This window comes from Acomys russatus, chromosome 1 (genome assembly GCF_903995435.1).
Source record: "Acomys russatus chromosome 1, mAcoRus1.1, whole genome shotgun sequence".
In the NCBI taxonomy this organism is placed as follows: domain Eukaryota; kingdom Metazoa; phylum Chordata; class Mammalia; order Rodentia; family Muridae; genus Acomys; species Acomys russatus.
Window position 1 is genome coordinate 15,195,455 of NC_067137.1, and position 13,514 is coordinate 15,208,968.

Below are 13,514 nucleotides of genomic sequence, written 5' to 3' on the forward strand. Positions count from 1 at the left end.
AGATTTGGGCCCAGGGGTCCCGCTCAAACTAAGGCACCAGCCAAGGACAATACAGGAGGTAAACTTTAAACCCCTTCCCAGATCTAGCCAATGGTCAGAATATTCTCCACAGTTGAGTGGAGAGTGTGATATGACTTTCTCACGTACTCTGGTGCCTCACATTTGACCATGTCCCCTGGAGGGGGAGACCTAGTGGCACTCAGAGGAAGGACAGCTGGTAACCAAGAAGAGACTTGATACCCTATGAGAATATACAGGGGGAGGTAATCCCCCTCAGGAACAGTCATAGGGGAGGGGAATAATGGGAAAATGGGGGGGGGGAGGAATGGGAGGATACAAGGGATGGGATAAACATTGAGATGTAACAAGAATAAATTAATAATTAAAAAAAAACATTAAAAAAATAAATAAATAAAATAAAGGTAACACTGCAAAAGAAGAAGGAGGAGGAGGCGGGGGAGGGAGGAGGAGGAGGAGGAGGAGGAGGAGGAGGAGGAGGAGAAGAAGAAGAAGTCTAGAGACGGGGAGATGGATAACGTCTCAGTGGTTGAGAGTGTGCAGAGGTCCTTGCAGAAGACCCGAGTTTGGTTCCCGGTACTCATGTTCAGTGTCCACATCTATAACTCTGGCTCTGACTCTCTCTTCGTGCCTCCATGGACAAGTGTGCTCACACTCACACACTCATCCCCCCAAACACAAACACATGCATACACATAATTAAAAATAAAACTAAGTCGTTAAAAGAAAGAAGTCTTGAAAAGGCGAGGAAAGATTGAAGAAGGGACAGGATGGAGCCCCACCACCCTGTGATTGGCCGCCTAGAAAGAGGCATGTTGGTCTAGCATAGAATTCACACGATGGCAGCACAGCCTACAGGAATAGCTATGCCTTCCCTCACCAGTTGTATGGATTATCACCTGAGAAGCCAGTGGCGCCTTGGCTCCACATGCACAAGTTATGATTTCACAGAACTGATGCTTGGCTTGGGCATCAGAATTTTTAAGGACCCCCGAAGTGGTTCTTATGTGCACTGAGATGGTGGTCCACTTTTCTAGAGGGAGGGTGGTCTCAGAGGATGCTGTACAAACCCAGCCAATGTGTGCTAGGAGCTCACAGGAGTCACTGGGCAGCCCAATGTGATTGTTTTGTATGGGCCTCAAGAGAACTGCACAGGACAGTGTATTGGGGTTATCTAAAGGAACCGAACCAATTGAATGAATATACATGGTATATGTGTTATATGAGCCCATATAATAAATCCCTCTTTATTATATATTACATATATAACAAAAGTATGTATTATAAAATATATAATATACACACATATGTGTGTCACACATTTTAATACGTATATGTATTAAAAGGGGATTTATTAGACTGCCTTGTAGGGTGTGGTCAAGGTAGGCTACATTGGCTGGCTGAAAAGGCTGAGAAGCTAGTAGTTGTCTCGGCTCACGAGGCTGGATGTTTCAGTTGTTTTAATATGACGTTGGAGTCCTGGCAATTCCTGGAGAACTACTGATCTTCAGTCTACATTGGAATCCTGAAGAGCCTGGATTAACACTAGTCACGGTAACAGGATAGATGAACTTGCCAGCAAGAGTGAGGACAAGCAGGCAAAATGAAGTTTCCTTCTCCCGTGTCCTTTTATATGGGCTGCCACCAGGGGGTGTGGCCCAGATTTAAGACAATTCTTTCTGGTTCAGATAAGCTTATTAAGAAAATCCCCCCTTTCTGGAGCACTCAGTAGCTTGGGTCCCAGCTGTTTTCAGATGTAGGCAAGTTGACAAATAAGATGACATCACAGAGGGAAAAGAAAAGGCCCAAGATTCTTTCTAAAAATACTTTCTTTCTGTATCATATGTGCATATGCGCATGTATGTGGTAGGTATGTGATGTGTATGTGTGTGTGTGTGTGTGCATGTGTGTAGGTATGGGTGAATATGTCCTATGGAACACATGCTGAGGTCGGTCTTTGTCTTTGGCCTTGTTTTGAGGCACTAACTAATTTTTCCACTGTGCATGCTAGGCTTTAGCTGGTCCATGAGTTTCCTGAGTCCCCTTCTCTTTCTGCATCTCCCTGTAGATGCGCTACCACTGCAGAAGCATGCTGCAGTGTCTAGATGTGCACATGGCTTCTGGGGATAGGAACTCAGGTCCTCATGTTTGTGTGACAACACTTTTTTAAAAATATATTTATTTATATATTATGTATATGAATGAGTACACTGTCTTCATGTACACCAGGAGAGGGCATTGGATCATAATACAGATGGTTGTGAGCTACCATATGGGTGCTGGGAATTGAACTTAGGACCTTTGGAAGAGCAGACAGTGCTCTTAACCACTGAGCCATCTCTCCAGCCTGTGTGACAACACTTTTATCCTATGAGCCATTTCTCCAGCCCCTGATATTCTTTTGTGTGTTGTATTTTCAGGTCGCTAAACTTTGAAGACTGTCTGAAAGAGGAAAGTGGCGGGGTGGGGTCTTGTCCAAGACATGGAGAGTCCGCTCAGTGAGGTGGCAGGCAGCTGTCTGGGTTAGGGTTCTGTTAGTTCCTGGAAAGGCAAGATCAACTATGGGGACAAACAGCAGCCGGGAAAACTTGAGAAGCTTGTGGGTGACAAGTGTTGCACTCCTGTACTTCGGAAGCAAGGCAGTGCCTTCCGGTCCAGGTGCTTCTCACATTGGCCACACATCAAGTTCACAGGAATAAGGGGTTAAAGTATCCATTTCAAATCCGTATCCTCTTGTCTGGTTCTGTTCCACATATCTGTGACTATACATATCATGGCCTGGGAGGAAGAAAGAAGCATCTCTTAGAAGCTCCCTGAGTGATGCTGATGTGAAGTCAGAGCCTAGGCTGCCCTTCTCACTTATGAAGATGCACATGTGCATGTTGTTTGTGTGCTTCCATGCGCGTGCTGTGATTCACATCTGCTGGCCACATCTCTGCTGCATCCCATGCCCAGTTGCTCCCACTCCTTGCTTTGCCGCAGCCACCGACTGCGTGGCAGAGTGAATACATTGTCAGCTGTGTTTATTTCTTATCGCTGCTGTAGCAAACGTGTCCTGGACAACACACATCAAGCTCACAGTTTCCAAGGTCTGGAGTCCAGTGCTGAGGGTGCTGGCAGGGGTGCACATCGTCAGAAGGCCTTTGCGTTCTTCAGGAGAATGCCTGTGTCCCTTGCTCATGACCTCTTCTGTCCTCAAAGCCTGCAATAGGCATCTCTATTCTTCCAGTCGGTGTCCCTGGTGGACAACAGCTAGGAAAGCCTCTCCGCTTTCACAGACTTGTTATTATAGTAGGTCAGCAAGGCACCAATCTCTCTCTAATTATGTCAGCAAGGTCCCTTCGGTTCATGGTCCACAGCCTTCGGACATTTGCATGTGGATAACTGTTAGGGCAGTTACTCTCTGCAGCCGCAGGAGCAATGCCCCTTTTGCTCCCTCCCTGCATTCTGCCTGTCCATGGGTAGGTGGTGCCACTGATCCACAGAAGGCACTGGCCTGCCTGCTGCTCCGCTGATTGTGACTGCCAAGTCTTCAGTCCAAGGCTGAGAACCAGGGGAATGAGAAACAAGAAGATATAGGAGGCATAACCCAAGTCATCCTCTACAAAAGAGGGAGCTACTGTCAACCCCAGGGCAAAGGAACATTTATTTATTTATGTATTTATTGTTTTCATTTTAGGTCCCCCACACCCCCACCCCAAGTCAGGGTTTCTCTGTGTAGCCCTGGCTGTCTTGGACTCACTTCGTAGACCAGGTTGGCCTCAAACTCACAGAGATCCACCTGCCTCTGCCTCCCAAGTGCTGGCATTACAGGCCTGCGCCACTGCACCCGGTTAAAAACATTTATTTTAAATGAAAAAAACTAGTCTGTGTTCCCAAACCATCGTTCCTATTTTGATGCCCTAGACTTGGCGATGGCATCCAAGAGAACGTGCAACATTCTTTTCCCTTTATCCTGCTGACATGAAAAACTACTGGAAGTCTAAGGGGCAGTTAGCACCTGGGGATGTGGGCGGAGCCACAAGGCAAGCTGCGTGCTGTTTGCAGTCACCCTGCCCGCTAAAGTTCACCAGACAAGGAGCTCCGGCTGTGCTGTTCTCTGTTAGTGCGCCCCCTTGGTAGTAGGCGCAATTACACACCTGTGGCTTGTATAATTTTAATTTGAGAATGCATGTGGAAGACGGCGCCTTGGCCGTTGACCTAGCACTGAGTGTCTGCCTTTGGGCTGGTGGGAAGCATTAGTTATAAACTGCTTTCCTGGTAGATGAGCCACAGTCTTCCTTTGAAGTCGATTTTGTTTGACATTTGAAGGATTAACCCGTAAGGATTAACCCGTCCGATATTTGCCCTCTCTCCATGGTTGTGCATTTAGCGGGTGTTCTTAGGAAAGCCGCGTGGTATTTCTTAGTCTGCACCAAATGCCACCTGTCCTCTTGAAGGCACGTGATAACTGTGGGAGGAATACCATGGTTGCTGACAGGATTCATGATCGTGCGTTATGAGCTGTGCAGGCAGGAAAGAGGGGAGAGAACATGCCAGAACTGTGGAGGGTCAGACCTCTCAGCCTGGACCACAGGGAAGGCCAGTGCAAGGCGCAGTACTGGAGAAACAGAAAGCAAGAGCCTGGTAGAGGGTGCTGGTATCCAAGAGGGAAATAGACAGGCAAAGAGCTCAGGAGACACTGGAGAGAGTGTGACAAGTGTCTTCTCAGTCTTGTGAATTCTCCAGAAACTTCACTTCACTAGGATACGTGTGGGTCTGTTCTTTGTCCCCATGACATCTTTCAGGATTCCCCAGGGATCCAACATATTGCATTTCACAAATTTATACATCTTGGACTTTTATTTCGTATTTCCCGTTACTACTCGGCACAGGTCTTTGAAGCTCGTAATTTAATTCTTGCAGAGTCTAAACCTTGCAGAGTCTCAATTCTGAGTCCGCTGTCCTGAGGAGCTCCTCTCGGGGGAGCTGTGTGGGGCAGCATCAGCGGAAATGGAGGTGGGCTCCTGGGAGGTGGAGACATTTAGTCAGTCACTGGGTCCTCTAGGCTCTTCTCAACCTCCGCCCCTCCTCTGTGGCTGGTCCTGATGGGGTAGGTACTTCTCGGCAGGGCCTGGAGATCTCGCGACACCACGGCAAGGCAAAAGCAGGAGTCTTCAGGCGCCGTGATTCTAAGATAAAGGAATGACTTTACCTGCATGTGGGAGTGCCGTGAGTGAGGTGGCTAAGTTTAACCTGAGGGACACCTAGCAAAAGGCTCGGCATATGTCTGGGCGTGTCTCGAGAGGGTGTTTAACTGAGAATATTGGTACGTGGGTAAAAACAGACTGAGGAAGACCTACTCAGGGGTTGAGTACTACCGTTGGACAGTCTGGGAGTTGGGATGGGCTAAAAAAGCAGACAAGGGGGATTATATAAAAGCACTTGCTGTGCAAGTCTGGCAGCTAGGATTTGGCCCCTTGGCGCAGAGAGGAAGAATCTTGTCTTTTGATTTCTACAGGTGTGCCATGGCATGTATGTGACTGCAAACTCCAAACCGCCTACACACACACACACACACACACACACACACACACACACACCAAGATTTTGAAGCAGAAGGCGGGTGCAGGGGAATGCATCTTCAGGAGCTGCATTTTCCTTCTGCTGCCCATGCATAGCAGCTTCTTCAGGGTTTGTCCGTGGGCTGGAAGCCGCCTTCAAGCGTGGGGCCTCAGAGAAGTCCCCATCATCCTTCTCCCCTTCTCTGAGCTGCAGCTTCTCCGCCCAAGCGGGCTAGTGACTTCCTTGGCTCTTGAACCTGCAGGCAGCCTCTATGGGACCATCCAGGCTCTAATTGGGTAAGCCAATCAAATAAGCTCATTCTGACAATCTTATTTCTTACTGTTTCTGTTCCTCAGGAGAACCCTGGCTCACACAGAAGGCAACTGGATCTGGAGAGAATCCCAAGGCTGTGCGTGGATTCAGATTCCCATTCTGCCCCACCCCACCTCACTGCACCGCACACACAAGCTTTTCCTTTTTCAGCGTACAGAGCTGAGCTCAGCGACATCTTGTCCATTGCCCCAGCCACTCCCTTCCTCTGCCTGCTCTAACACCCTTGAGTGATGAGAGAACTGAGGAGAGGTGGGAGGTGGGACCACCGTGCACCTTTAATAAAGAGCAATTTCAGCTGGATACTGCAACTCCTTTCAGCCCTGTCAGGCCACCTGCCAATTTATTTGGTCTCTCGCAGCCCACAGTGGCCGGACAAGCCCAGCAGCCCATCATTTCATCTTGGATCAGCCCACCTGATCAGGACTCAGGGCTGCGAGCAGGAGGAAGCTGCTTGCTGTCCCTTTAGCCTGACATTCCTCTATTGGCTACCTTCTGAGCCAGCCACTGAATTATGCCATGGCAGAGCTGGCGGAGCCCTAATAAATCATCAGTTGACCCCATATTTCACAGGTGTCAGCACTTACACGGAGAGGTTAAGTGATCGTGCAAGATCCCCTCCCCCCCACCCCACCCCGCGGGGCTGAGGTCAGAATTCAGATCTCCTGCCAGCCAGTTCACCATGCTCTCCTCCCCACCCTGCTACCAGCAAGGCAAAGGTGACAGATTAGTTTATATGAGCATAAAATGGAGGGACAGACACACATTTGCTCCAAATGCTTTAAATTAAAGTAATACAGATGGAGGAAAGGCAGCTGCAGAGGATGCTCAGAAAGGGAAACTGGAAAGCAAGAAAGTGAAGGGCTCTCTTTAGGAAAACAAAGGGGTGGGGTGGGGACTGTGTTTGTTTTGTGTTACTATATCCCAAGGCTACAGATGGGGACTTTTATTAGGAAAATAATTCTATTTCTTCTATTTCTGGGGGCCGCAGACCCCATTTCTGGGGAGGGTTTAGTGCTGTGTCATCCCACGGCAGGTGGTGGGAGGGAAGAGACCCTGAGACAGCAAAGTCAAGACAGGCCAAAGTCATTTTCATAACAAACCTACTTTCCTCATAGGTAACCGCCCTGGTCCATTGGGAAGTAACCCTGGCTGCTGCCCTCACTCCCCCCGCACTGCCCCCCTGCCTCCCGGCACATACACATCACTGTTGCTCTGAGGTCACATTCACACCACAGCCTCCTCCATATCACTGTTGCTCTGAGGTCTCATTCACACCACAGCACCCCCCCCTCCACACACACCACTGTTGCTCCTAGGCCAAGTTCACACCACAGCCCCGCCCCCACATCACTGTTGCTCCAAGCCCATGCTCACACCACAGCCCCCCCATCACTGTTGCTCCGAGGCCATGTTCACACCACAGCCCCCCCCCCACATCACTCTTGCTCCAAGCCCATGCTCACACCACAAACCCCCCCCCATCACTGTTGCTCTGAGGACACATTCACACCACAGCCCCCCCATCACTCTTGCTCTGAGGCCATGTTTACACCACAGCACCTCCCCTCAACACACACATCACTGTTGCTCCTAGGCCAAGTTCACACCACAGCCCCGCCCCCACATCACTGTTGCTCCGAGGCCATGTTCATACCACAGCCCCCCCATCACTGTTGCTCCTAGGCCAAGTTCACACCACAGCCCCGCCCCCACATCACTGTTGCTCCAAGCCCATGCTCACACCACAGCCCCCCCATCACTGTTGCTCCGAGGCCATGTTCACACCACAGCCCCCCCCCCACATCACTCTTGCTCCAAGCCCATGCTCACACCACAACCCCCCCCCCCATCACTGTTGCTCTGAGGACACATTCACACCACAGCCCCCCCATCACTCTTGCTCTGAGGCCATGTTTACACCACAGCACCTCCCCTCAACACACACACCACTGTTGCTCCTAGGCCAAGTTCACACCACAGCCCCGCCCCCACATCACTGTTGCTCCGAGGCCATGTTCATACCACAGCCCCCCCATCACTGTTGCTCTGAGGCCATGTTCACACCACAGCCCCCACATCACTGTTGCTCCGAGGCCATGTTCATACCACAGCCCCCACATCACTCTTGCTCCAAGCCCATGCTCACACCACAGACCACCCCCATCACTGTTGCTCTGAGGACACGTTCACACCACAGCCCCCCCATCACTCTTGCTCTGAGGCCATGTTTACACCACAGCACCTCCCCTCAACACACACATCACTGTTGCTCTGAGGACACATTCACACCACAGCCCCCCCATCACTCTTGCTCTGAGGCCATGTTTACACCACAGCACCTCCCCTCAACACACACATCACTGTTGCTGCAAGGCCACATTTACACCACAGACCCCCCCCCCCCCCGACACACACATCACAGTTGCTCGAGGCCACATTTATACCACAAGCCCCGCCCCCCACATCAGTGTTGCTTGAGGCCCCATTCACACCACAGCAGGGTAGAGGGATTCCTATTTTGCTTCCCATCTATATTTATTATTTAATCCTCATTCTCATCAACACACAGCACTTCTTTGGCCATTCCTCTTTTTTTCCTTATTTTCATATCGCACCAGAAACCCAGATACACACAAGCTTTTTAAATCAGCTATTTTTGATGCAAGATAACACTGCAAGTTTTGAATCCTCCAATAAAATTGAACAGGACATCTGGTGGCACTAAATACATTTGTTCTTTATAGGAAGTCTTGCTCTGCATTTGCTATCTTAAAACATAACATAGGAACAAAAGTGGGTTGACATTTCAAGAACCAGGTAAAAATGACCAAAAGGGCCAATTTTTCCCCCTCCTGATTTCAAGTAAAAAAACCTCATGTTAGGTCACAGGACACTGATGGGTGGCATTTGCAGCAACTGGCTATTTATAATTGACTCTTAACTATCTGTAACTGCCAGTTAGCCAAGCTACCAATTTTTCCTGAAATAGAAGATAGGAATAAGTATACATTATAAGTTATTTTTAAAAGAAAGCATTTTCACTTATTTTTGTAGTATCTCAAAGTCCTGCCAAGGGCTTCACATGACAACCATAACTAGCGCACTGCTCCAGGTAGCCCTGAAGGAAAGGCCAAGCCATCTCTGGAGCTCAGGAAAAAGAGCACTAAGCTCCAGGTCGCTTTCCAATTCCAATGGCTATGTGGCAAGGAAAAGCATCATGGGTAACCAATGCCCCTTTATGGCTAATATGATCTTTATCTTGTCCCTAATAGTTGTTGATCAGACCACCTGTTTGAAATGTGGATACAAATGGGAGATTTATAAGTGATTTTTCTTCTTTTGATTATGGTCTGTCATATCTGTAACCTGTTGTAGGGAGCAACATACCCGTATCTGAACTGAGACTCATTTATTATTCCTAATTAGAGAAAAGAAGATTGAGTTTGGGCTGTTGGTATGGCCCCTTAAACTCTACCCTTATAGAAATAGTTAGATGGCTTGGGGCCAGTCATCTCAGTGCTCGGCCAACTGGTGGCGCCCCCTCACTGTGCCCTGGAGCTTCCCTGTGGCCTGTTGGACTTAATGGGTACAGTAGAAGTCCAGGGGTGTCTGGGGGAAAGAGAGGGTGCCAGCTAAAGCTCAGTGGCTGGTAGCGTCTTACTCTCACATAAGTGTAGCCCAAGTTGTACCCCTCAAACAGATGTTTTCATAGTCAAGGCTAAAGGGGGATTTGGCTTTCTGAGTCTAGGGATAAGGACGCTGGTGATAGCCTACCCAGCTTACTTCCGACTTGCACCCAGCACCCTCCTACAACGTTATTATTAGCCTTCTCTCCCCTTGGGAAGGCTCACGGTTCTTCAGTGGCAGCTGGGCTGCCTCCATTTTATTTTATTTTTTTACACATTTGCATTAGAGAAGAGAGTGAGTCAGCGCTTCATGACAGGTACTGTGGCTGGAAGTTAGGTTTGTAGAGACGCTGGACAGCCCGGCGCAGAGCACACGCTGCACTTACCCGTACTGAATAACACCCACAAGAGGACCAGCAGGGCCGATGTCAAGCGCCTGGGCGACGTCCGCAAGGAACTGCTTCTGGATCCCGAATCGGCGCTTGCCGATGCTGGCGCTCCCATCGATTAAAAATGACAAGTCAACTTTGCAGTCTGAGGGACAGAAAAGGATGCTGTTATTCTGTATGGCTTTGAGTGCTCCTACCTAGGCATCTTGTCTTTCTCAGTGTTCCCACCCAGGGAAATATATGGGAAATAGACACTCACAGTATGAGTTAAAAGCTATATAATTTAATTGTTTTACCATATACATATGAGCAATATTTATATATAATATACATTCACTGGTATGAACTAGACTATATATATGAATATACATATTATATGAATTAAATTATATATAGTTTATATAAGTTATATATAAATTATACATAAATATATAAACTATAAATATATAAGCTATAAATATATTTATATATAGACTATGTATAGTTTATATATAGTTTAATTCATAAGTTACATACACTAAGAGACTAACAATACCTAATAACAAAGCAGAATAATTACAGCAATATACTATAATTAAAAACGAATTAAACCTTGGGGTTACTTATTTCTGGACTTTTCCACTTAATATTTTCAGATCAGAGAAAAAAAATGGGTAAGAGGATCTGCTGTGTGAGAAGGCAGTGAGGGAGGAGGGAAGGATGTCAGGCCTAAAGGCTGGTTTCAGCCTTACAGTGAATGAATGCTACCCGGCCTAACCAACCAGTGTGTGTTCCTCTCCTCTGCCGTGGCACTGACTCAGCGTGCTAAGACCACGTGTTCATTGTTGAGTGGAGACTCTTAGTCTTGAGATTAATAAAAAATGAAGAATGAATTATTGAATGCTTGCATCTGGTATTTCAGAAACACTTCTAAGGAGAAACAGAAGAATAAAGAATTTTGATCTAGAGCATCGAAGAACACCTGATGGCCAGCACCACTCGTGGGCGGGAGAGAGACCGCTTAGATAAGCGCTGAGGCCTCTCAGCTGTGCGCGGCCTGCTTTCCCTTGACAAAGGCGAGACAGACAAAGAAGGGCTGTTGAAAGTACCCAATACTTGTGAGATGACAAAGTTTGGAGCAAAATCATAATGATTGATTGATAATGCAGAATTGGTGGGAGGAAGAAAAAAAGTAGAATCTGAGAATGTGCTGAAATGGCTATTGAAAGCAGAGGAGGTTTTGAGGAGGCTACAGGGATGCCTGTCTGCCCCTCTAATTTGTGTCTTAGCTCTTCAGCAAATCTCAGAGCTTTTTGCCCCAAGTCTGCACGTCTCTTCTAGTCTTCCCAGTCCAGCTGGCTTTGTCCCATGTTGCCTTTATGAAAGCATAACACTTGAGATGGAGGTTTCAAGAAACAAACGAAATTCAAATGTGGTTTAAAGACTCCACTAAAGACAGATAAAGCAGAAACCGGGAAAGACCAGCAGTAAGGCCTCTCTCAGGTCTCGCCTTGCAATGTGAAATAGAGCCAGCAGGTGGCAGTAATGTTCTTCAGGGCTTTCGCCCACCAACCCCCTACAATGTGTGGGGACTATTGACTCCTGGGAGCCGCTCAAACGTAGAGAATCAGATTGGCGTTTAAATTATGACTCTTAAGTTTGAGAAGCACTCCTGAACAAAGGTTTTTCCCCAGACGCCAGCAGGTTAGTTTCAATATTGCTTTTTAAAATACAGGAAAATCGATGCTAGGAAGGGATCAGGGGGTCCCCACACTCGTTTTCATGGATAACAGCACGTGGATTTGGTAGCATCTGTTTTGGTTCCTCTAGGACAGGTCTTGCTCCTTTCTCACATCTTGAACTATGCTCAGGAACAACGTGTTCATTTTTTGCAGCGAGCAATTTATCCGCGCAGCTCTCTTGGCGCTCTGGCCTGATTGCTGACAGCTGACACAGAAGTCTTCTCTGTTAGTCTTCCCGGGATTTTTTTTCAATCTCGGAGACCAAACACAAGGCCCTGTCACACTTCCTAGGCAACCACTGTATTACTGATCAAAATCTCCTGCCTCCAAACTCCCAGGATATCTTAATGACTATGCTTCCGTCTCATGGCATATACACCCTAAGACCCAGGGGGGCTTCTCATAATGGAAATGACAGCATGCTGATTTGAAGATGACATCAGTATTAGATGGGCAGAGTGGTATCATGAGGTGCTCTGTCTTACTTATGGCCACAGGAAAGGCTCAGGTTGAGGAAGGTCAAATGTAGGGTCCCGAGGAACCAATGCAACGATTTTTCTTAATTCTGTGGTGCAGTTCTCCATGGTGTGATTCTATAGATGAGCTCAAGCTTTGTGCTATATAATGCATCGAGTCCATAGTCTGCACCCATCAGAGGCACACACAGGTCATAGGTGTCACGCACTTCCCACAAAATACCCTGTGAGCCACTCTCAGGGCCTCTGGTGACATTAGCTATAGAATCTGTCAGCGGGTCTGGGGTGGAGGCTCTGTCTCCACATTTGTTCCAGAGTCCAAGAGCAACTTGCTGCTCTGAACATACTGGGAGCAGCAAGGGGTAGCAATGGCCTGCCACAACAGGTAAAAGGCAAGAGGTGGGCATCTCAGTCTGTCTTTGGGTGTCTCTTACATTCGGCAGAGCTGAGAGAGTCCGCTGGTGCCTGGGTGGCCGCAGCTTTAGGAGGACTTGCAAGTGCTTTCTTTTGGTGTGTTGGGAGACACTACACCTTTCTGCGGTTCCTCTTTTGCTAGTCCCTCCTTTGTGGCATCCCCAGGTGTCTTCTTCCCCTGCCTAGTGTGGCCCATCCTCTGTGTGTGGCATCCCCAGGTGTCTTCCTGCCTAGTGTGGCCCATCCTCTGTGTGTGGCATCCCCAGGTGTCTTCTTCCCCTGCCTAGTGTGGCCCATCCTCTGTGTGTGGCATCCCCAGGTGTCTTCCTGCCTAGTGTGGCCCATCCTCTGTGTGTGGCATCCCCAGGTGTCTTCCTGCCTAGTGTGGCCCATCCTCTGTGTGTGGCATCCCCAGGTGTCTTCTTCCCCTGCCTAGTGTGGCCCATCCTCTGTGTGTGGCATCCCCAGGTGTCTTCTTCCCCTGCCTAGTGTGGCCCATCCTCTGTGTGTGGCATCCCCAGGTGTCTTCTTCCCCTGCCTAGTGTGGCCCATCCTCTGTGTGTGGCATCCCCAGGTGTCTTCCTCCCCTGCCTAGTGTGACCCATCCTCTGTGTCCCCCATTTCCACACCATCTACATCCCACTCAGTAGCTTCATATTATAGTCTCTGCCTTGAACCACAGTTCATCCGTCCTCCAACTCTAACCTTCTTCTCTTTTATTTTGAGGCATTTAAATACTCATTTAACATTCTTTTTCTTTTTAATCTGATGAAGAATGACAGAATATTTATACTCACAGTCATCTTGTTCCCAGACTCTGAAATTTCTGGCTGGACCACCCTATCCCACCCAAGTATCAACCTTGCTATTGGAAATGAATATCCATCTCATGGCAAATGGCAGACAAACACCATCTTCTTGTCCCCAATCTTGCTCCGTCCTGTGTTCTCACCACAATGCCATTTATCCAGTTTCATGAGTCATTTTTTAAGA

General features: G+C 48.2%; 1 protein-coding gene across 1 annotated transcript in view; it reads right to left on the reverse strand.

The window, feature by feature from the left end:
- Vit (vitrin) overlaps positions 1 to 13,514 on the reverse strand; it is a 74,637-nt gene that overhangs the window by 16,446 nt on the left and 44,677 nt on the right. The window contains exon 8 of the mRNA XM_051153650.1: positions 9,908 to 10,055. Coding sequence (XP_051009607.1) covers positions 9,908 to 10,055 — 148 coding nt within the window. The remainder of the gene's footprint in view (positions 1 to 9,907; positions 10,056 to 13,514) is intronic.